Source organism: Tasmannia lanceolata, unplaced genomic scaffold, assembly GCF_043159265.1.
Source record: "Tasmannia lanceolata isolate RefF3 unplaced genomic scaffold, GAP_Taslan_0.1 ptg000018l, whole genome shotgun sequence".
Taxonomy (NCBI): domain Eukaryota; kingdom Viridiplantae; phylum Streptophyta; class Magnoliopsida; order Canellales; family Winteraceae; genus Tasmannia; species Tasmannia lanceolata.
In genome coordinates, this window is record NW_027518695.1 from 18,611,009 (window position 1) to 18,635,292 (window position 24,284).

At 38.5% G+C, this 24,284-nt stretch overlaps 1 protein-coding gene across 2 annotated transcripts; it reads right to left on the bottom strand.

The window, feature by feature from the left end:
- Positions 1–10,379: 10,379 nt before the first annotated feature.
- On the bottom strand, positions 10,380–12,290 carry LOC143851380 (uncharacterized). Of its 2 annotated transcripts, none has more exons than XM_077360786.1 (2): positions 11,858–12,290; positions 10,380–11,065 (listed from the first exon to the last, which is right to left on the bottom strand). In XM_077360786.1, the coding sequence occupies exons 1-2, from the start codon at positions 12,102–12,104 to the stop codon at positions 10,542–10,544; spliced, it is 771 nt and encodes a 256-aa protein (XP_077216901.1). In that variant the 5' UTR covers positions 12,105–12,290; the 3' UTR covers positions 10,380–10,541. The 2 variants fall into 2 exon arrangements, with proteins under 2 accessions (XP_077216901.1, XP_077216900.1); XM_077360785.1 differs by having other exon boundaries at positions 10,380–11,068; positions 11,858–12,286.
- Between the last annotated feature and the right edge of the window lie 11,994 nt (positions 12,291–24,284).

The following is a 24,284-nucleotide window of genomic DNA, read 5'->3' on the forward strand; positions in this document are numbered from 1 at the left end:
ATCCCCAATAAACAGTTCCGATGAGACTCCATCTATACCATGTCTAAGGTGGAGATGTTAGGAATGACACTATCTGGATTTTTATTTTTATTTGAGCGAGCCATGCTAGGGGCATCTTATTACAAAAGTGTAAGAAAGCACAATTTAACAACTACAAAACTCAACTCGAAAGTGAGTTGGGTCAAGTTACCTCAGATGGGTGACTCGTGGCACAATACAAACTTCAGAATATTATCCTATTATTACATAGATGTCTTCAATACTTGAATAGTTTACATCAAAACATATACAGATGTTTCTAGGAGTAGCAGTGTAGATTGGTTTATACCAAAAATATGCGAGCAATTTGTGTCGGGTCAGGTAAGAGTGTAACTCGGGTTGAGCTTTTGCCAAAACATGAATTGGAATCAACCCGAATATAATCCGACCCAATTTTACAGTAAAAGCTCAACCCAAATTCCCAAAAATCAACCCGAGTTGCACGGCTATACCAAAATTAAGGTTCTAGGAGGTTGGCGAGTTTTGATGAGTCAACTCCAAATGACTCACTAGAGTTTTAGTTCCATGACAAAAAAGCAAAAAAAATAAAAAATAAAAGTAAAATCATCAACACTACTAAAAAGATAAGGGATTTGCTAGGCAATTTCGAGAAAAGTCATTTCGCGGCTGGCTTTTGCATAATAGAACAGCCACACCTCAATTGAATTAATTGAATAAGACAAAATCTGCCAAAAAGTCTACTTGTGTGGCTGTTCTAACATGCAAAAGCCAGGCTTCCCACAAAAATGCCTAGCCAAAAAAAAAAATACACTCCAAAAGAAATAGAAGGAGATTACCCAAGAGCAAGTCTGATGAAATCCATATATAGACCCAAAAAGCATAAAGTCCATTACAAAATCCATTTATTAGAGAAACTTATCCTAAATACATTGCCTTACTACCATATCCTTAATCACGCAATCCATGAAAATAAGAACTTGGGTCATGTTCAAAATCCTCCCTAACAATATCGTAATCTCTTCCAGGTGCCTTAATCATCTTTTTCTTCTTATTTTCAGCTCCCGAACCTGAAAAGAGACGACAAAGACCCCAACCCAAAAGACCAGTCCCTAGTACCACACCCACAGTCACCAAAACTGCACCCACATTAGCCGCAGGCTCTTTCACATCTGTAGGTTCGGACTCTGACTCCTTCTTACCTTCACATAAACTCAAATGGCTCTCCTTGCTTTCAGACCGACCCATTTTTCTTTCTACCTAAACTCTGGCTACTGATGGATAGAAAAGGTTTGGCAGTAGGGGGGTTTTTTAAATAGAAGGTTGGGTGGGTGTGTGGAGAACCGGGTTTTCTCTCCTCGTGAACGTAAAACAATATTGAATTTCCTTTGTCCTCGTGAACGTGAAACGAGAAACCGATTGAAATTCCTTTCCTCGTAAAAGCAAAAGGGTCAATTACCAATGGCGGACAAACATTAGGCGAAATTATCAACACTCATGCTTTTCAAAAATTATCAATGAGGGACAAAAGAGGTTTGTCAGTAAAAATTAGACGAAAATGCCCTTTGGCATTGACAAGACATTTTGACCTTGTTTTTTCCTTCTTCCCACTTCTTTTACTTTTCCATTATCACCTTTTTTTATTTTTTACCCTACTAGTTATCTTCCTCATTGTTCAGCCACCATTATTGCCGGCAATCTTGAAAACTTGAATGTTGAGTTCTTATCATCTATCTCTCTATATCTAGGTTTTATTTTTCTTTTTTTAAGGATTTTGCACTATTTTATATTCCTCTGTTACTGATTTATCTTGTTTAGGGTTTAAGTGGTTTGTATTTTAATGTATGTTCTGGAGATAATGCATGGATGACTTCACTCACTTTTTTGGAAGACAAGTGGTTGTATAAGAAAAAGTTGATGTAATACATGAATGGATGGCTACACATTTTTTTATTTACTTAATTATTATTTTTTGTAATACACAAATTGAGATGTAATACATGAAGCACATTTAATGAAAACAACATCCATTTGTTTTGTTATTTCTATCATGAGCAGAATTGTAATGCCATTAGAAGAGTTGCTACAAGCAGGAGGTTTTGTAGCAGAAGGGGTTTATCAACTCTCTGGAAGGGGTTAGTAACTCTCAAAAGTAAGGTTACCAATTTTCGAATGGACTTATCAAGTGTTTGAAAATTAGCCGAGAGAACTGGAGTTTTGTAAGGGGGTTTTCAAGTCTCGAGGATTGAGGTTATCTAGTATAAAAAATGGGGTTACCAATTTTTGAATGGGGTGATCAAGTCCCTGAAAAATGGCCAAGGGTAGTGGTGTTTTGGAAGGGGTTTTCAAGTATCTGGGATTAGGGTTATATAGTATAAAAAATGGGGTTACCAATTTTCGAATAGGCTTATCAAGTCCTTGAAAATTGGCCGAGGGTACTGGAGTTTTGGAAATGGGTTTTCAAGTCTCTGGGATTGGGGTTATCAAGTATCAAAATGGGATTACCAATTTCCGAATGGACTTATCAAGTCCCTGAAAATTGGCCGAGGGTACTAGAGTTTTGGAAGGGGGTTTTCAAGTATTTGGGATCGGGGTTATCTAATATCAAAATGGGGTTACCAATTTAAGAATGAGTTCATCAAGTCCTTTAAAATTAGCTGAGGGTACTGGAGTTTTGGAAGAGGGTTTTTCAAGTCTCTAGGGTTGGGGTTATCCAGTATCAAAATGGGGTTACCAAATTCTGAATGAGCTTATTATCTAGTCCCTTATGAACACGTTTTTACTTCCTGTTTTTTTTCACTCGTTCATTTTTACAGTTTTTTTCTTTCTACCCTACGATTCATCTTCCTCATCCTCCGTTGAAAGGGAGAAGGATAAATGTAAAACTCTAAAATAAATGAAAAACAAAACCTAGATATAGAGAGATAGATGGGAATGAACTCACGTTTCAAGTTTTTGAACTTTCTCGTCTCTAATGGTTGCTAAATGATGAAGAAGATGACTGGTAAGGTAAAAAAACAAAGTTGAAAATAAAAAAGTATAAAAAAGAGGGAAAGAAGAGAGAAGAGGGAAAAGTGGAAAAAGCAAAATGTGTTGCTTAAGAAAAGGGCATTTTCGTCCAGCTTTTAATGACAAGACTTCTTTTGTCCCTCGTTGATAATTTCTGAAAAGCACGGTTCCTGTTTATAATTCCGCCTAATTTTTGTCCCCCATTGATAATTGTTCCAAAGCAAAATGAGAAACCGATTCAAATTGGGATGTGATATATCAGCCCCTTTTATCACTACAAACGCCCCCTGTCAGTGTCTGTGGTTATCAGGGGATTGAATTCTTCTGACATAAGTACAACAGCCTCCCTTTAGTCATTGATACGGGGGTGTTCGTGGTGATAAAAAGGGGCGGATATATAATTTCCATGCTCCTTTTTTATTAACCTAGGATAACGCGCCCTCCTTTAACGGGAACTGTGGGAAGACTTTAATGCTTTTTGTCGTTCGTATTTATTTGGGTAATGTTCTAACTGCTGAATGGTTTAAATCTTTGAACAAGCCCACTTCAGTTTTACAAAAATACGTGCACGTGTATTTATTAAAAAATTCATTGCAGCCCACAATATTCCAATATCTATAACGTTGATTTGATGGCTCCCATTGTAAATAGTCCTTTTCCGAAAAATCATCCCCATATGATGATCCTAACTCTCCGATTCGTAAAGGTTGTTCGGAGGCAAGGTTTTAAATTTCGACCGAAATTCGAGTTTCGGCTGAGAACGAAACTGAAATCGGGTTTACCCGAAATGGTATAAAATTTTGACCGAAATTTCGGCCAAAATTTGAAGGATTTGACACGAAAATAAGATTTTTTATTGTTAAATAATACTTTCCCGAAATTTCAGCCGAAATTACAGAAATTTCAGGGATTTAGTCCGAAAATTTTTCTTAAGAATAAAATATTGATTTATTTGATTTCGTGGATTTCGCCAAGGATTTCGGCCGAAAATTTCGGTTTCAGTGAGGACCGAAATCACTCCCGAAACTGAAATTTAAAAACATCGATCGGAGGGTTTGGATCATCCTAGGAAATAATAATATGGACGAGCTCTCTTTACGTTGTGGTCCAAATGAATGGTTTGGATCTTTGAATAGGGTAGCCCAAGTGATTTTTTTTCTTCAAATAATATACTTTGGGATTTGCTACTGTCCATCGTTGAAGGCATTTCGCGGATGGACTGTTGCATGTGAGTGCAGCCACCTCATGAATGGAGACAAAATCAGTTGAAAAGTGAGCCTGTGTGGCTACTCTTACATGCAACAGACAATCCATGAAATGCGTTCTACGATGGACGCTAGCAAATACCATATAATTTTGATGGACCACCTTCTCAATGATCTAAACCATTTATTGTTGGGCCCACCGAGATTTTTGCCCCCAAAGAGAGTACTTACAAGTGGGGCCAGACCCCACCAAAGTTCACGTTAAGAAAGAGACAGGGTGTGTGATGGTTGTATCATGTGTGTATGTCAGAGAGAGAGAGAGAGAGAGAGAGAGAGAGAGAGAGAGATGGTGTTACAGTGTTGTACACTTGTACCCATGGTTTCAAATTTCGGTCTCTGAATGCGTTTCGGTCCTCACAGAAACCGAAATTTTAGACGAAATTTAACGAAATCAAACAAAGTGATATTTTATCTACTGCAAAATTTCAGGAAAATATTAAATAATAGATAAAATCCAGATTATTTAGGATTTTCCTTTCGGACCGAAATTTTATACAGGATTTTACCATTTCGATTTCGTTTTCAACTGAAACCCGAAATTTCGGATTTCCGGGTTTCGGTTGAAATTTCAAACCACGGTTACCTGTACAAAGGAGTGAATTCATCTTTTTAGGGAGTGAATTTATCGCTACCATCATTGGGATTTTTCCTTTTTTTTTAGAACTACTCCATCGATGGGTCCACCATTGCTTTGATTTTATAAGGGAAATGATATACCACCCCCCCTCTTTCTTCCTCGGGCCACTCTCATCTGTTGTATTTATGGCTACTCTTTTACACTACAAGGGGTGGCATGTTGAAGAGAAGGGTGAAAATATAAAATTTCCCTTTATAAGTATCAAATATCAAGGGTGGGCCTTGCATTTTTATATTTGACAAATATGTCCCCCGAGAATTGGGCTAACCGTAGAATTTTAAGGGCAGTGATAAATTCACCCATATTTTTCAAAATGGACTGTACAACCCACACCATAGGATGATCCAAACCGCCCATTTGATGGGCCACATCGTAAATAGGTAGTGCCCCAAAAATCATTTCCCTGGGATGATTCTAACCCTCCGATCTAGAGAGAGACTCAGATTATGTAGACTTCTATAGATCGGACAGTTGAGATCATCCTATCTCATGTATGCTCAAGTTTATACCCGTCTAGATTTGGCCTACGTGGTGGGCATGCTTGGGAGATACCAAAGTGATCTAGGAATGTATCATTGGAAAGCTGTTAAGAATGTTATACATTATCTGCAAGTAACAAATGATTATATGCTCACATTTAGAAAGACAAAGAGCCTTGAGGTGATTGGCTATTCTGACTCCGACTTTGCTGGTTGTCGGGACACCATGAGATCCACATCAGGTTACATCTTTATGCTTTCAGGATGACCTATATCCTGGAGAACCGTAAAGCAAGGAATGAGAGCTTCATCTACGATGAAAGTTGAGTTTATAGCATGTTGGGAAGCTTCCACACAGGCCTTATGACTGCAGAACTTTATCTCCGGGCTTCAAGTTGTTGATAGCATTAGGAAGCCATTGAAGATGTACTGTGATAGTTCTGCTGCGGTTTTCTTTTCCAAACACAACTAATTATCAAAAGATTCGAAGCATATTAGGTTGAAGTATCTTGTTGTTAGGGAAAGGACTTAGGATCAGTTAATGTCTATTAAGTATATAAGTACTTATGTTGGTAGATCCAGTGACGAAAGGCTTACCACCTAAGGTCTTTAATAACCGTGTTGTGTGCATTGAATTGGTGAGTAAGTCCGGTTGTGTTGGTTAGTGGGAGTCTGCATAAAGTTTATAGACATTGTATTGCGACCACTTTTGAGATTTTGATCCTGATAAATAAACTTTTCTGCGTCTCCGTTATTTGTATTGTGCACATTGAATGAATATTTTGATAGCAGAATGTCGGTAATGACATAAAGTGGATCATATTCATGTTGGTAAGTTTGCTAGCATTCATGACCATAGGAAGGTCATTTGGATAGCTTAATAATCCAATGATTACATGATCCGTTGTTAGTATAACTTATCGAACGGAATGTACAATTGTTGATATGAAAGGTATAAAACCCATCAGGCCAAGTGAGAGATTGTTTGAAATTACTAAAGTTTAAACTTCCTAAGCTTGATAGAATCCTTTAGAAAACATGGATTGCTATGTTTAGACTTGCTAATTTGAGTGTGGCATTACATATTCAGTAACCTTTCATATCTATAGTGTAATCTCTTAACTTTACAAACATTTGGGAAGGGAAAGATGACTCAAATATCACATTCTATTTTGATTAAAATAGGCAAACGAATTTGGGCTGAAAATAGAGGGAGCTTCTTTAAATATAAGCTTGGGGGTGTGGACTGTGGATAACTAGGTTATCTCTCCTCGTAAACGTAAACGTAAACTATGACTGAAACGTAAAATGGGAAACCGATTGAAATTCCACTCCTCATAAAGGTAAAGCGAGAAAATAGTTTCAAATTCGCATGCTCCTTTTTCAATAATTTTCTCATGGGAAATATGATATTCCAACTTGGAAAACACTTTCAAAACCGGACTCATTCAGGAGATAAAGAAAATAGGGGGTAATGATCAAAATGCCCTTCTGAGATGGTTAAGTTTTTAAATAAATGCCATCATGATTTTCATACATCTAGCCCCCTCCAGAGCCCACAATGGCGGGAGCCTCGTGCAGGGCCATAAATAGAGGAATGATAGACTGAAGGGAGCCCTTGCAAAAACCAGTTCCAGGGACGCTCGCATTGGTAATCTATCTCATGAAAGTGCATTCATTACCGTGTATAAAAAGAGAAATTATATGGTGTAAGGCCTTACAACAATAAGGCCTTCTTAAGTTGGGCTCTAGCCCAAATAGGCCCACTACACCGGTCCATTATTTTATTGGACTTATATTAGAACATACATGGGTTATATTATATACCCAACAGACATTTGATCCAACAACAACTCCTCAAAAAAGCTAAAAAAGTGAGCTGTTGGCTCAAATATCAAGGTCAATACAAAGGCCTTATGGTTGTTAGGCCTTACACCATATAAAATTTAGAAGAAAAATACGGAAATAATGTCGACTCATATGACATTAAAGTAACTTTTTTGAGATAGACCTATAGGGGTGCCATTGTAACCTTTGTTTGTTTTGGGCAGGGCGCCCTTCAGTCATCATTTCCCTCATAAATAATGCTATAACCGTTGACGCCTGAAATAAACGCCGGGCATCTCCGGTAGGCCATTATGGTATTAGAGGAAAATCCGGTGGGCAACAGGTGCTCCCCCATTTGAAAGCCTATCTGTCGATGCTGAAATTCAAACTCGAGCCACGGGGAGAAGTTGCGGATGAACTCGGTCACTTGGAGATGATCTGCGAGCACAGAGACCCCCAAGGTTCTCCATTTGGTCATGTTTGAGAACGTTCACCTCCGTTGGATCTAGTTGTACTAAGACGTTTTCTTGGCTGATCTGATTACCATACCATGCTAAGTTACTCAAAATTGATTCAGGGACTTCTCCTTTACTTGGCTAGGCTGTTCGAGTCTGGTTCTAGCTCGATTTTTCTGACCCGTTCTAGCACCTATATAGGTTCTTTGACGCTCATGGTAGGAAGCAGTGGTGGGATTTTCAAGATTTGAAGGGTCGCATCAGTCGTAATAATTACCTGACACTTTGTATTTCGGCGCCCTAGGATCAGGACACATGTGATGGGCCGTTGATCTGCATGCTCAGACGAGATGCACCTGCATCAACATGTTACCCAGCTACTCGGGGTCACAAAGAGTCGCAACCCGATTCGTCGCATGTCTATGAGACCTCCAATTCCTTGTGTAGTTGTGTATGAGACCTCCAATTCCTTATGCATCTTGCTCGATCAAAGGTCAAATATTCATCTGATGAGGGTAGGGCAAAGGACAATAGCTACGCTGGATTTGTGATGGCGCTCTTCAGTTTAACATTACATGTCGCTTTATAAGGTTCTTTTTTTAAAATGTAACCAAAGTGGCCCTTAGTTTTCACGACAAATGCATCCGAGGATTGCTAGATTATCATGGTTTCCTGAATTATAAACCATTTTTATTCGAGCCAAACTTTATCAATGGTACTGATCACATCCACCTATAACATATGTACGGTGCAGATGATAGCATAAATATATTTCCGAGGTTGTTTCACCGCTATCCTGATCAGCAAGCGCGTCGACAGATCAGTTGTTCACCCTTATGTGAAGGGCTGAGATTAATATTACTAAAAAGCATGTTTTTATTATCAGCCAGTCACAAACGATCAGTTAAAGAGTGAAAGGCTGATTTCTGGTCTGAAACTCTCCTTATATTTTCGATGTATATACAAAATTTTTACATTTTTTTTATGACAGAGGTATCCCCACGCCATTTTACATCAGAACATATAGTTTTTATATGAGAGATTTTATATGGTGCCCGACCGTCAAACAACAAGGGTGGAGAGAGAGAGAGAGAAGTAAGAGAACCCCTCCACCCTTGATTTCTGATCCATCAAAAGCCCCCTTTTTTTACTTTTTGTTGGATCGGAAATCAAGGGCGGGAGTTTTCTCTCGATCTCTCCGCCCTTGTTGTTTGACGGTCGGGTATCATATAATTTCTCTTTATATGAACTCGGCTAGGGGCGGCAAAATTGGCCGAACCGAACCGGAACTAAGTCAAAACCGAACTGAAAATTCGGTTTCGGTTTGGTTAAACCAAACTGATTCAAATTTCGGTTTGGTTCGATTTGGGGATCAAACCGAACTGAAACCAAAATTGGCGGAACCGAACCGAAAATTCAAATTTTGGTTCTGTTCAGTTTGGGGGTAAAACCGAACCGAAACTGAACCATTGCCACCGAACTCTGCACCTACTTGCACGTATTTTTTTCAAAAGTATAGTGGACCCATATGGTTCGATGATCCCAAACCATTCATTTGTTGGACCCTGTTTTACTAACGAGTTTGGTCAACTCGGACGAATTCAAGTTGACTCGACCCACTTTAGTTCCAAGATAGAAAGACACAAAATTAAAATCATAAGCTCGAACACTACTAGAAACATAAAGCAAAAAGGATTAATAATAGAGCCAAGGGCGCCCTTGCATACAGAGCCTGAGCAGGGGGCCGCATCGGAACCACCTCATTATCAGGAACCTGTTTTACTTTCTCAACCGGTTTCTTATGACGATTTTTATTGGATTTTTTTAACTTCAATTGAAAAGCTATCCCAATGTAAGTAGGATAACATTTCAATTGGAGTTAAAAAAATCCAATAAAAAATCCTTAAGAGCAACCCGTTTAAAACCGGTTCCCGATAATGAGTTGGTTCCAATGAGGCCTCCTTCTCTCGCTCTTCAAGCAAGGCACCCTTGTCTCCAAGAAAGGAAAAATACAAAAGCAGCAACACAAATCTCCTTTTACTAACGTGCCGAGTCAAATTGGACAAGAATTTGAGTTGTCTCGACGAATCATAGTTACAAGGGTGGGAAACCAATTCGGAAAATGAAACATGAACCGGAAACGGAAAATGTATGAAAAAAAAATCAAGGAAACGAGAAACAAGCAACGATAGAAATTCATATGAGAAACGTCTTAGGAAATGCATTAGAAGCATTTCAGAGGAAATGCATTAGAAGCATTTCAGAAGCAATAGAAAAACCACACATGAAACACAAGGAAAACACGAAATTTGTGGTTTTGTAGATTTAAATTTTATTAATTTCAAATTTCTATTTGAATTTTTCTTATTTTTATTTTTATTACAATATATGCTATTATTTTCTTTTTAATATCTATTCTACAGTTTTTTATGTGTTTTTCCAAAATGATTTTCCTAAGTTCCACACATGTTTCTTACACATTTCCCATCCGTTTTCTAAGAGTGTTGCATGTGTTTATCATACATTTCACACATGATTTACATAAGTTTCTCACATGTTTTCTATGTGTTTCGGAAACATTTCTCCAATTTTTTTTATCATGTTTCGGAAATGTTTCCGAAACGCATTTCCCGTGTTTTTATGGGAAACGAGTTTCCCACCTGTGAGAAACACGTTTTATGGGAAACGGGTTTCCCACTTGCCCCTGAAGTTTCCAACAACTATGCGACGAACTTTATTTCCAAGCTAGGAAGATTAACAATTAAAATTAAAATCACTAACACTACTAGAAAGAAAAAGAAAGATACAAAAGCAGCATAAATCTAACAACCAAAACAGAAAAAATTGCATAACCAGTCTTGTATCTCACCATTCATTTAAGATCTTCTTCAATGAGTTTTGCGAGTTCACGAAGAATGGAGGTGGGAGGAATATCCCTGCCTTGGTATGGGCAATTGAATTTGGTGAGGTGATTAGCTGCTCTATTTGCCTCTCTTTTACAAGAGGTGACCTTCTTCCATGGAAACTTTTCAAGGAGAAGACGAATCTCTTCAACAGGCTCTCTATTTTTCTTAGAGCACTTACAGCTGCCATTTATAACATCAACAACAGATTTACAATCTGATTCCACCCAAAGACGTTGAACATTCTCTCTAGCGGCTTGGAGAATTCCCTCTTTTATGGCCTGTAATTCTAACACGTCTACGTTACTCAGCTCAGTCTTGATAGAATAGAAGGAGATGACGGACCCCGAGGAGTTTCGAAGGAGGCCCCCGATTCGTCCACAGTTACGTTCTTCATCATAGCGGGCTGCGTCTGTGTTGAGCTTTATAGTATCAGACTCTGGTTTTTCCAAATTGTTGTTCTTCGTGATCTTCCCATTAGTGAAATTGGCTTCTTCTGTTCGATGTTCGAAATTAGAATGCTAAAAGTATTGAAGTATATATGAGTAAATAACGCAACTCTAACAGCTTAAGCTTTCGGAGCAATTGGTTGTTTCACATGGTATGACACCTGTTCAATGTTAAACTATATAAGATTAAATAACACCATCTCCAGCAGCTTAAGCTTTTGGAGTAATTGATTGTTTCACATGGTATAGAGCTAGCTGCGGGTTCAAAACTCCTTGATGTTAAAATTCAACATGTAATGGCCAACCCAAAAGAGGGGCCACATGTGCCAGGGCCAACCCTAATAAAGAAGGGTCACATGTGAGGGGGAGTGTTGAAGTATATAAGATTTTCCTTGTAATCTCTTGTCTCTAATAATATAGTTATCTTTTGCTCAAAAAATAAAAAAATAAAAAATTAAATAACATCATCTACAACAGTTCAAGCTTTTGGAGCAATTGGTTGTTTCACATTCAAAACTCAACAAGTCCTTGATATTAAAAATTCATGTATATGGCCAACCCAAAAGAGGGGCCACATGTGCCACGTGTTCGGCTAACCCAAAAAAGAGGGGCCACACATTGAGGGGAAGTGTTAGCATTCAATCCTATCTCAATATATGATTCTAAAGGCCTGAGGGTGGATTGAATCCAATCCATTCCAGCATAGGCGGCTGGTAGAGTTCACTCATCCGGTAGCTAAAAGTGAAAATGATCAAACAACACCAACTCTAATAGCTTAAGCTTTTGGAGTAATTGGTAGTTTGACAAGAGATGGGCCGGAAAATTAAATTACCAACCTGAAATTGGATTTGAAGGCTCACAGTCATTTCGTTCAGAGGGCTTCATCTTATCTTCAGTCCCGGGATCTGATAATAGACGATACGCGCCCCAAGTTACGAGAGCAGCAGTGGCCACCGCAGCTCCCACTATTGCCATCTTAGCAACAGTATGATCCTTAACCTTGCCTGATCCAGAACTGTTGCCTTCGTCCTCACCATCAGTGCCATCACCAGGTCTCAAATCCTTGCTTTCGCTCCCACCCATCTAAAGATTCTCACTAGTGTTGGCTTCCAAAGGTTTCAAAAGGAAAGCTTCTTTAAATAGGAGAAGCCTATGGGAATTTCTTTATGGGTTTTTTTTTTTTTTTCTTTCTTTTTTTTTCCGTCGGTAAGTTAGGAAACCAACGACCTCACGGTTGAGAAATAAAGCCTCGACTATTGAGCTACAGGCCCAATCGCTTCTGGGATGTCTTATTTATGCTCATTAAAAAAAGGTTTCCTTGTTGACCCATCTACTCACTTTTTTGTTTAAAAACGCAGAGAAACGCGGCTGAAGAAAATCCTTGTCAACTAGGCGCGGACGCGGCCGAAGAAAATCCTTGTCGACTAGGCACGGACGCGGCCAAGAACGCGGATGACGTGGCCGAAGAAAATCCTTGTCGACTAAGCGCGGACGCGGCCAAGTCAAATGAGTCGTAATTTTTATAAAAGATAAATACAAAAATGCAAAATTTTTTAGAAATAATGAAAAACAAGTATTAAAGAAACAACATTTATAATTATCATTTTAAATTAAATCTTTAGTGATATGAATCATATATTTCTGCAAAAAAGTGATACATTTAGGGAAATGATGCATTCACCCATATTTCTTCCCCGGGCCACCCCTTGTAGTGTAAAAGAGTAATCATAAAAGCACTAGAGGGGCTAGCCCAAGGAAGAAATGGGGGCGGATATATCACTTCTCTATTTTTATCACGAACGGTGAAATAATAAATAGGCAATGTTAAACATTGATCCAGAAAATATTACACATTATTGAGTACTATGATTGTGAGTTTTTATACGATGCCCGACCGTGAAAATCACTTTTTTTTATCTTAGTCAAACCACTTTTTTTGACTTCCCACTTAGATAAAAAATTAAAGGGCATGCCCTTGTGATTTTCACGGTCGGGCATCATATAAATTCTCTTATGATTGTAGGTTTGGGTTATTTTCCAGTGTTACAAGACTCAAAGATGTGTCTATCAAATTAATGGACCGTTTTGATAACTGGACTGACCCTGCTTGCCTTTTCTTTTTTAATTGGCTTGTGAGAGTTTTTTGGAACTGTAAGTCTGTAATAACTTTTTGACATATGTTAATTAATAAAAGATCAGATGAGTTATTATCAGTGGCCCTTAAAGATTTAGGTAAATGATATATTTGGCCCCTTTCAATTACTTCTTTGGTCCACTCTCTTGTAGTGTAAAAGGATAGCCATAAATACTCTAAAGGGGGACTGGTTCAGGAAAGAAAATGGGGTTAATATATCACTTCCCAAAAATATTTAACGGAGGTTAAAAGAAGGGAGAGAGAGAGAGAGAGAGAGAGAGAGAGAGAGAGAGAGAGAGGATGGGACCAAGCACCATTCATAAATGCTCTCTTAGAGAGGGCTGGCCCAGTAAAGAAACAGGGGTGAATATATCACTTCCCAATATTTAACGGAGGCTAATGATGCAGGTGAGAGAGTTTGGGACAAAGCATGCAGGTTGTGGCCCACCTATTCGTCCTACACATCTTAGGCCTATAAAGCAAGTCAGAGCACATTTAGCTTACAGGAGAAGGCATCAAGAAGTGATATATTTGCACCTTATTTTTACTTGGGACAACCCCTTCTTGCAAATTTATGATTACTCTTTTACACTACAGGGTGTTGTCCCATGTAAAAACATGCTGAATATATTATTTGTCCTTTACACTAGGGGTGGACATGGTTCGGTTCGGTTCGGTTTTGGGGTATACCCAGAACCGAACCATATATAATCGGTTCCCTGAAATTGGAACCAGAACCGAACCATATATGTTTGGAACCGAACCGAACCAGAACCATATATTATCGGTTCGGTTCGGTTCGGTTCTGGGTTTACCCAACCTTCACCAAATGTAGATATTTTGCCTAATCGTATTTATAATCAGTTCGGTCCTATTTATATATGAACTACAAAGACTAACATGCACGAATTTGGAATAATCAGGCACAAATTTGCACAAATTTGGACAATGCAAAAATTATATATGACCTACAAACATGCACAAATTTGGAATAATCAAGCACAAATTTGGGGGGTGAATTAAAAATTTAAAGGCAAAGCAACATGTTAAAGAGGGGTGAATTAAAATGGGGTGGGGTGATTTTATCAAGCGATGAGGCATTGGGTTTTAAGGTGAGGGTCGGTTCTCGATTCGGTTTTCGGTTCCGGGATCCCAAACCCAAAACCGAACCGACTTTCCATCGGTTCCAGGATATCAAAACCGGAACCGAACCATATAAATATGGAACCGAACCGAACCATATGTGCCGGTTCGGTTCGGTTCCTCGGTTCGAACCGGAACCATGTCCACCCCTACTTTACAGCACTAAAAAAATTTCAAATCCCACCAAAGGTTTTTAGGGTTTTGCTATTTGGTATCTACACACAACACGTGGTGTGAATGTAAGATGATCTCATGATCAAACGGTTGAGATCGATATAAGGTGTGTAAAGAATTAGAAAGAAACATCATGTTCCTCCTCTTTCTTCTGAAGAAAAACAGGCAACCAAGTTTTGGAAATGAACCAGTAGGCAGCCCTTCTTTTTCACGGCAACGGATTTTCCAAACTCAGCCAGACTCGGCTTGGACTCGCCGAGTCTGTGACACCAGAACGCGGCCATCACTATTCCTTCATCTTTTTTATTACTTCATCTTTATCCTCCTTATAATCTCCCATCGATCTCCGCCTCTACTTTATGTTATCTTGTCAATTTTTCTCGTACATTTTACCATCAATAAAGTAGGCATAGCGTCTATTTCATGGCCCTCTTTGATGGTGCTCTCCTCCTCTTTATCTTTTTCTTATTTTTTTGCTAACCTTGACTTCTTACCTTGCTTTCCTCCTTTTTCCTTTACTTTTTTTTTGCCAACCTTTACATTTTATTGTACCGTGTTTTAACTACTAATATTAGCCCTACCATGTTTTGATAATTGTACTAATTTATCTTGTCCTTTACAATTCAAATAGCAGGGCAAGCGGGGTAAAGAAGAAACGACGAGCTGAGTTTGTGCAATTATTAAAAATATGGTGTTGCCAATATCGGAAGACTTTGTTTTCAGGGATTTGCTAGGCAATTTCGCATAAAGCCATTGGCGGCTAACTTTTGCAGGAGAGCAGCCACAAATGCTTACTTTGTAGCAGATTTTGTCTTATTCATTTTATTCATATGTTGTGGTTGTTCTCTCGTGCAAAAATGAGCCAAAAAATGACTCGGGTGAAATTGCCTAGCAATTCCCCTGTTTTTTACATGCACCTTTTTTTTTTTTACATACATTCCACCATCAATAATATGTGCTTTCTTCCCTTATCTCACTTTGTGTTTTGGTCCCACCCTCACTTTATATTGTCCTGTCTATTTTTATCGTACCTTTATCTTAGTATTATTAATAGGGGAATGATATTCCCCACCCCCCTTTTGACGAATAAAATCCCCCCCTTTAACGTTTGACGTGAGAATGGTTCACTACTTGAGGATAAATTCACCCCTGCGACGTTTTGTCTGTTTTACTTCTTCCTAGGCCCTGTTCTTTCGAGATTATGCCAACCCATTGTGAGCCCAAAACCAAGTATTGGACTCAAATTTAAACGTATTAATTTTTTTTTGAATGGTAACCGAGTTGGAAACTGAGAATTGAACCAAACTAATATATACCTTCTTGCCACATTAACAAGTTCCTTTTCAAAAATGGCAAAACTACCCCTCACTGTGCCATGTGGTATGCTGGGATTTGGTTCGGTTCCACTTTTTTTTATTAATCTTACAACTATGATCTGATGATTCTTGGTCTTGTCTCTCATTTAAACCTATACATAAAGTTATTCTGAAATATGGTTTGTTTGTGAGGATAAAATAAAGTTGGACCAAAATATTCATAATGCGCTACATAAGGTGTTCATTAGAGGGAGTCGGCCTCACCATAAAACATGGAAGGTCATCTTAGAATACTTATCGCCATGATTCAGGTACTCGAGACTCTATGAGCTAAGACATACTCTTAAAGGATTGGACTGAGGGATCGTCTTCAAAATATAAGGCCATAAGTCATGATTGTTATTTTTATTACAAAAACCCAAGAATCTTTTCAATGAACGCCCCAAGGACACCCAGGGTCAGTGTATCAATGGCAAAAAGGGGGCTAATGTACTCTATCTCAGAAAAATCCGGTGGCTTTGATTGCAAAGTACACTAGCAAATGGGTCTCCCTGGTGATAAAAGGGGCGTAAATATCATTTCCCTTTTCTAAACATAGGTTGAGGCTAATAAAGTGAGATCTCTCTTAAGAGTTCCAGAATAAAAAGAGTGGTGTATGGGGAAAATAAACCCTAATCCATTATCATATTAATAAAGTGCTTTCTTTATGAGGGCAATAGACATTAAGGCACTAAAGATCAATTTAGGGTTTTGTTCCCTGATCTACTAAGTGCAAGCCCTAGAATCCATTGATCTGAAAATCTATACTTGGTTAGAGAAAATTTATACTTGGTTAGATTAGAAGATTTCTGCAATGATCGACAAACAATATTCGTTAGGAGCATCTTCAAAGGTCGGATTACATGCTTCGCGCGATTATCATCACCATGAATTAGTCTAGCAGGTTGAGGTCCGACTTCGAACGGAGATCTTAAGGAAAACAAGGGCCTAAAGGACATCTTTTTCATCTTACTCGATCAAATGTCTAAAATCATCTGATGAGAGTGAGGCTGAGGAGAAAACAGATAGGTGTTTCACATTAACATTATTTTACATCAAAACAAATAGATATTTGGAGGCATAGCCTTGTACATCGTTTTATGCAAAAATGCTTGGCTCTAGGTGGGTCTATCTTTTTTTCGTAGCTAGTGAGTTTTTACTGGGTTGTCAACCCATTTTATTAACGAGTGGAGTTAACTCTGATAAATTCGAGTTGGCTCCACCAACTTTAGTTCCAACATCCAAGCAAGAGAGACCCAAAAATTAAAATCAAAAGCATGCACGAACACTACTAGAAACATCAATAGAAATACAAAAGCAGCAGAAATACACACAGATCACACACAAAAAAAGAAAAAAAGAAAACGTAACCAGTCTCTTCAAATCCACATACCCCAAAAGGCCGAAGCCAATTTCCGCAGGCTATGGTAATATCCACCTGGGTTCTGTACAAAATCCTTACTCGGCATAGAGTAATCTCTTTATTTTGGTACACAAGCTAGCTTTAGCTGAATCTCCACACTAGAGATTACCATATGTTATCCACCTCACGATCTTCTTTGATGATTATTTCGAGGTCACGGCGAATGGAGGTGGGAGGAAAATCCACGCCGTAGTAGGGGCAATTGAATTTGGTGAGGTGATTAGCTGCTCTATTTGCCTCTCTTTTACAGTGGGTGACATTCTTCAGTGGAAACTTCTCAAGGAGATCATCGATCTCTTTAACAAGCAATTTTCTTTTCAATGAGTACTTTCCAGAGGACTTGGAGCTTCCATTTATGACATTAACAACAGATTCAGAATCTGATTCAACCCAGAGACCTTGAATATTCTCTCTACTTTGCTCTTTATTTTTCTCTCTAACCGCTTGGAGAATTCCCTCCTTTATGGCCTCTAATTCTAACAGATCAATGTCATTCAGCTCAATCTCTTTAGAAAAGAAGGAGATGACCGACCCCGAGGAGTTTCGTAGTAGGCCCCCAATTCGTCCACAGTTATGTTCGACATAACGGGCTGCGTCTGTGTTGAGCTTTATAGTGCCAAACTCTGGCTTTTCCCATTTGAGAGTTGGTGCAGAAATACTATTACTTTCTACGAAATTACCAGAATAATAAGGATGAGAAAATTGGCTAGCTTGTGAGCCAACTAAATACATATGATTTGAAGGCTCACACTCATCTCTTTCAGAGGCCTTCATCTTATTTTCAGTCCCTGAATCTGATAATAGACGCTGAGTGCCCCAAGTTACAAGAGCAGCGGTGGCCACCGCAGCTCCCACTTTGGCCATTTTAGATAGGGTCTCGTCGTTACCCTCTCTTCTATTGCCTTGGCCCTCACCATTGTTGCCATCACTAGCTCCCAAATCCCTGCTTTCGTTGGCACCCATCTCTCCTGAGACTAAAGTTTCTCACTATTGTTGCCTTCCAAAGGTTTCATTGGAAAAGCTTCTTAAATAGGAGAAACTCATGCCTTAAAAAGTTTTGGGGGGGTTTGCAAAAAAGTCCTCAACTATGCTTTATTTGTAAAAACAGTCATCTAGTTTGACAATTTGCAAATAGAATGATCTAGTTTGAGTGAATTTTGCAAATTGGTTGGAGACGCCAAAATGTCCTTATAAGATGAAAGACAAAATTGCCTAGTAAAAAGGCCTAAATACCCATTATGGCGAGTGGGAATATATATATATATATATATATATATATATATATATATATATATATATATATATATATATATATATATATATAGGAAAAGGATTGTGAGCTTGAGCTTTGGATCCTTATGGTGCGCTTGAGCTCTCAAACCAATGAGGCCCACATTGGTAGGATGATCCAAAGCATTCACTAGAAAGGGCCTTACATAGATAGGGTGTATACAAAAAATCAGCTCCATATGATCATCCTAAGCCATCCATTTGTGGAGGTCAAAATGGACAGACCACAAATCTGCCCATTTTTGCCCTCCACTTTTGGAGGGGTTAGGATGATTCAATGGAGCTGATTTTTGATACACACCCTATCTATGATAGGGCCTTGCAAATGAATGGTTTGGATCCTCACAGAAATTGTGGGACCCATGTGATTGGTGCACTCAAGCGCACCATTTGATGTTAGAGCTCAAGCGCACGAACATATTCCTCATATATATATATATATATATATATATATATATGAGGAATATGATTGTACGCTCGAGTGTACCAAGCTTATGATACGCTCGAGTGCCCAATCACATGTGGGCCCACTTTGTTAGGATGATCCAAAGCATTCATTTGAAAGGCCCTTACATAGATGGGGTGTGTACCAAAAATTAGCTCTATAGGATCATCCTAACCCATCCATTTGTGGAGGTCAAAATGGACAGACACTGTTTGTTCACAAATCTGCCCATTTTTGCCCTCCACTTTTGGAGGGGTTAGGATGATTCAATGGAGCTGATTTTTGGTATACACCCTATCTATGATAGGGCCTTGCAAATGAATGCTTTGGATCACCACAAAAAATGTAGGACCCATGTGATTGGGCACTCGAGCGTACCATAAGCTTGGTACGCTCGAGCGTACAATCCTTTTCCTCTCTCTGTCTCTCTGTCTCTCTCTCTCTCTCTCTCTCTCTCTCTCTCTATATATATATATATATATATATATATATATATATATATATATATATATAGAGAGAGAGAGAGAGAGAGAATAGAGTTCCTAAGGTGTCACCTCATATAGCTTATATGAGGTGGCGCTCACAAAACATAAGGGGCCCACATTTTTGGGGTGATCGAAACCACTCATTTGAAAGGCCCTTAGATGGATATTGTGCCTACAAAAAATCAGGTCCATAGGATCATCCTAACCCTTCCATTTATGGAGGTTAAAAATGGGGAGATTTATGGAGGTTTATACCCATCCATTTCAACCTCCACAAATGGAAGGGTTAGGACGATCCTATGAAGTTGATTTTTTGGACACACCCTATCTATGTGAGGGCCTATCAAATGAATGTTTTGGATCATCCAAACAAAGTGGGCCCCTTATGTTTTTAAGCGCCACCTCATATAAGCTATATGAGGTGACACCTTAGGAACTCTATTCTCATATATATATATATATATATATATATATATATATATATATCTATATATATATATATATATATATATATATAGCTATAGCATTCTTAAACCATGCTATGCAGGGGTGTAAAAAATGGGCCCACAAGGGCCCCACAAGGGCCCCACCCTATACATGGGCTCAGGTGGAGATTGTTCGACTTACCCATCAAAACATAAGGAAAAATGATGTGACTCACCCGATGCAGTGGTTCAAGTTGAGTTGGTAGGACCCACCCTATCAAAACGCATTACTGAGAATCATAGGTATTTTGGTCTTTTTCCAAGGTGATTTCCTTCTTTTCACATAGAAGTTTGTCTTTTTATGACTTAAAAACATAAAAATCTAACATGGGTATTTTGGTCATAAAATGAAGGCATGACCTATTTTCAAAATTCACTCAAATGTGATGCCTCTATTTGCAATTGTTCAAACTGGGGGCTCGTTTTGCAAATAAAGCAAAGTAGAAAACTCCTTTTGCAAAAGCCCCTCCGCACGATAGACTAGGCTTATGGTAATGACTTCTTTATGCTCATTATAAAGTTTATCCGCACAATAGTTGCTTTACCTTGCTGGCCCATCTACTTTCACTTTTACTCATTTTCCCCTCCAAAGGAATAAGATGAAGAGGAAAAAGAGGAAGGTGAAAGGACCATTATCTCATATCATTTTCCTTTTGCAAATTAATCTATATTAGTATTCTAATCAAGAGAATTTACATGGTGGACGGCCATGCATGCCCGTGCAGCACCAAAAAGCAGTGGAGCCTACTTTTTTTTGGTAATCCAAGCCATTCATTTGTTGAGACCAGCCCTCTATAGGGTGTGCCCAGAAAATCTTCTCCATTTGTCGACACTAACCCTTTGATCGATAGAGGTTTCTATACTGAGCTGTCCATTATAAATCTCCACAAATTGGAATGCTAGGATCATCCTATGAAGAAGATTTTCTGGGCACAACCTATCTAGGCCAGGGCCCAATAAATGAACGGTTTAGATCGCCCAAATAATGTGGACCCACTATTTTGTCGGCTGCACGCCCTTGCACCATGTAATTTTTTTTTCTAATCAATCCTAGTTGCTTAAGCTAGCATTGAATGATCCAACGATCAAATCTCCGACGATCTAATAATTCTAACAATTACCATCCCATAGAACTTTTCCTCCATCACTTTCCTCTTTTGTAAGTTATAATATTATTATATTTTATTGTTCATTTTTCCTCGTACCTTCTATCATCAATAAGGTAGGCAATATCAGGTCTTGCCTGACCCAGCTTACCCATAATAAAAAAAAATCAATAAGGTAGGCATCACGTCTATTCTTATCTTTTTTTTTTATTTCTTGCCAATCTTTCTGTCCCATCAAACTCTAACTTTACTTTAATTTACCTTTTATTCGGGAGGAAGTCTAAACTGAAGGGAGCCCTTGCAAAAAAGAGGTGAAAGTGCTCCTCCATTCGCTGCACATCACCTCTCTATTCGGACGGCTAATATGTTGGTACTATACCATGTTTTCATAATTCCACTAATTTATCATGTCTTTTATTATTCAAATTGCTGAGCAAGCCAATTAAAAAAAAAAGAACAAGCAGAGTTTGTGCAATTATTAAAACATGGTATTGTCAATAGCCTTTATCCTTTAGGATTTGCCATGTAATTTCGCGGAAAGCCACTTGGTGGCTAACTTTGTAGGAGAGCGGCCACACATGCTTACTTTTTAGCAAATTTTGTCTTAATCATTTAATCCATCTGAGGTGTTGTTCTATCTTGCAAAAGTGAGCCACTCCAAATTGCCTAGCAATTTCCTCAGTAAAAGAGAAAATAAGAGAATTTTTGTAGAATTGCACATCACTTTTTTTGACTTTTTTTAACAAAGGCACCCATTCAACACACATATTTTCAATCATACCCCCTCCTTTATGCTTTTTAACAAAGGCACTCATTAAAGCCACAGAATTTCAATCCTACCCCCCTCCTTTATGCTTTTTTAATAAAAAAAATCTATGGGGTGATCTTAACCATCCGATTTAAGAGGAACAACATATTATGGAAACCTCTATAAGATTGGAAGGCTAGGATCAGCCTATGGAAATGATTTTTGGGGCACAACCTATTTATGTTGTGTTCCATCACATGGACGGTTTGGATCAACTTGTGATGTGGTCCGTACAGTTCTTTGTCGGCCCGTACATCGCACGGGGTTTTTTACTAGTATATATATATATATACAGGTGCTTTCTTCCATTATAGATGTCTTTGTGTTTTGGTCCCACCTTTACTTTATATCGTTCTGTCTATTCTCCTGGTTCGTTTCGCGATTGCGTCTAACTCACAACACTCTTATTGCTTTCCTTCTTTGTTTTACTTCGTCCAAGTGTTTTTTGTCACATCAAAACCTTTACTTTCTACTGCAGTATTTATTTACTATTCACATCTAAGCCTTTGTATCCAACCAAATAGATATTTCAAGCTATAGTCGTCTAGGTTCGTTTTATGCCACAATGGTCCTAGGTGGTTTTTTCTTTTTTCTTACCTAGTGAGTATTGGCTGAGTCAACCCATTTTATTAACCCAATAGTATATTTGTGTGCCTTAAATAGCTTTTAATTTTTATTTTACCCTTTCTACATTCATTATATTCACTTGCGGAAAATGGAAGAAAGCACTTTGCTAGCCTCCATCGCAAAAGGCATTCCGTAGATGGGCTGTTGCACGTGAGAGCAGCCAAACAGTATCATTTTTTTAGCAGATTTTGTCTTCATTCACGAGGTGGCTGCTCTCACATGCAACAGCCCATCTGCGAAACGCCTTCTTAGATGGACGCTAGCAAAGTGCTTTCTTCCATTATCTTTCTTTTGTGTTTTGGTCACACCTTTAATTTATTAGGCATTTTTTTTTTTTTTTGATGGGTGATTTGGGGTTAGGCAGACCCCCACCAGCTATATTAAAAAAAAGAAAATTTACAATCTAGGATAAATCATTCCGGATACTTTATTAGGCATTGGGTCCAGCTCATAGCACTCTCCAGTGCTCTCCTCCTTTATTTTACTTCGTCCTAGTGGTTTTTTGTCACATCGAAACCTTTACTTTTCACATCTAAGCCTTTGAATCCAAGCAAATAGATATTTCAACCCGAGTTGCATCCCTATTAACACCAAAAATAAGTGTCTAGGAGGTTGGTGAGTTTTTGATGAGTCAACTCGAAATGACTCAGATGAATTTTTATTCCATGCTTAAAAGACAAAAATAAAAGTAAAATCATCAACACTATTAAAAAGATAATAATGGAAAATATAAAAGCAATAACACATCTCGGTTACACTGAAAGAAGGAAAAAAACATAGCAATTAAGTCCACTGAAATCCATATAGACCGGAAAAAAGCCACTACAAAACCAACTTAGTAGATTTAAAAAAAGGCCAAATCCATAGAGACCGGAAAAAAGCCACTACCATTCCCCACTGGTAGTCACTTACGATCACGATTTCCACGAAAATATGAACGTGGGCTCCTTTCAAAATCCTCCCTTGGAATATAGTCATCCCTTCCCGGGGCCTTCATCATTTTCTTTTTCTTCTTATTTTCAGCTTCCGAACCTGAAAAGAGACGACCGAGACCCCAAGCCACAAGACCAGTCACCACCACACCCGCAGTCACCAAGACTGCGCCCACGTTAGACACAGGCTCTTTCACCTCTTTAGCTTCAGCCTCAGACTCCTCTTTCTTACCTTCACATAAACTCATATCGCTCTCCTTACTTTCAGACCGACTCATTTCCTTTCTACACATAACTTTGGCCACTGTTGGTTAGAAAAGGTTTGTGGCAAGAGGGAGCTTCTTTAAATAGAGGAAAAATTGCCAATAGGGGACATCAAAATCCGAGAATTGCCAACGGAGGACACACTAATGAAAAATTGTTAAAGAGGGACCAAATGGAGGGTTATCAACCCTCTAAATGGGGTTATCAACTCTCTTTAACAAATTTTCAAAAGTGTGTCCCCAATTGGCAATTCTAGTATTTTGATGTCCCCCATTGGCGATTCTTCCTTAAATAATAGAAGACTAGGGTGTGGACAACCGGGTTTTCTCTCCTAGTAAATGTAGAACAAGACTAAAAATTTGTCTCATCTTCTCGTGAAAGTAATACTCATAATTGAAATTCCTCTACTCGTATACGTAAAACACGAGAAATCACTTTCCGAGATTTTATATGGTGTAAGCCCTTGTAGTCGTGTATTTTTTTTCAAAAAGTACTGTACGGACTACACCGTGGGATGATCCAAACCGTCCATGTGATGGAACACAACATAAATAGGTTGTTCCCAAAAAATCATTTCCATAAGACACTTTCA

Excerpts from the sequence above, each read along its gene's own strand:
- LOC143851380 (XM_077360785.1), bottom strand. The coding sequence starts at position 12,104 with ATGGGTGGGAGCGAAAGCAAGGATTTGAGACCTGGTGATGGCACTGAT. Across the intron at positions 11,069-11,857 it reads GCCTTCAAATCCAATTTCAG|AAGAAGCCAATTTCACTAAT; the intron begins GTTGGTAATTTA and ends AACATCGAACAG.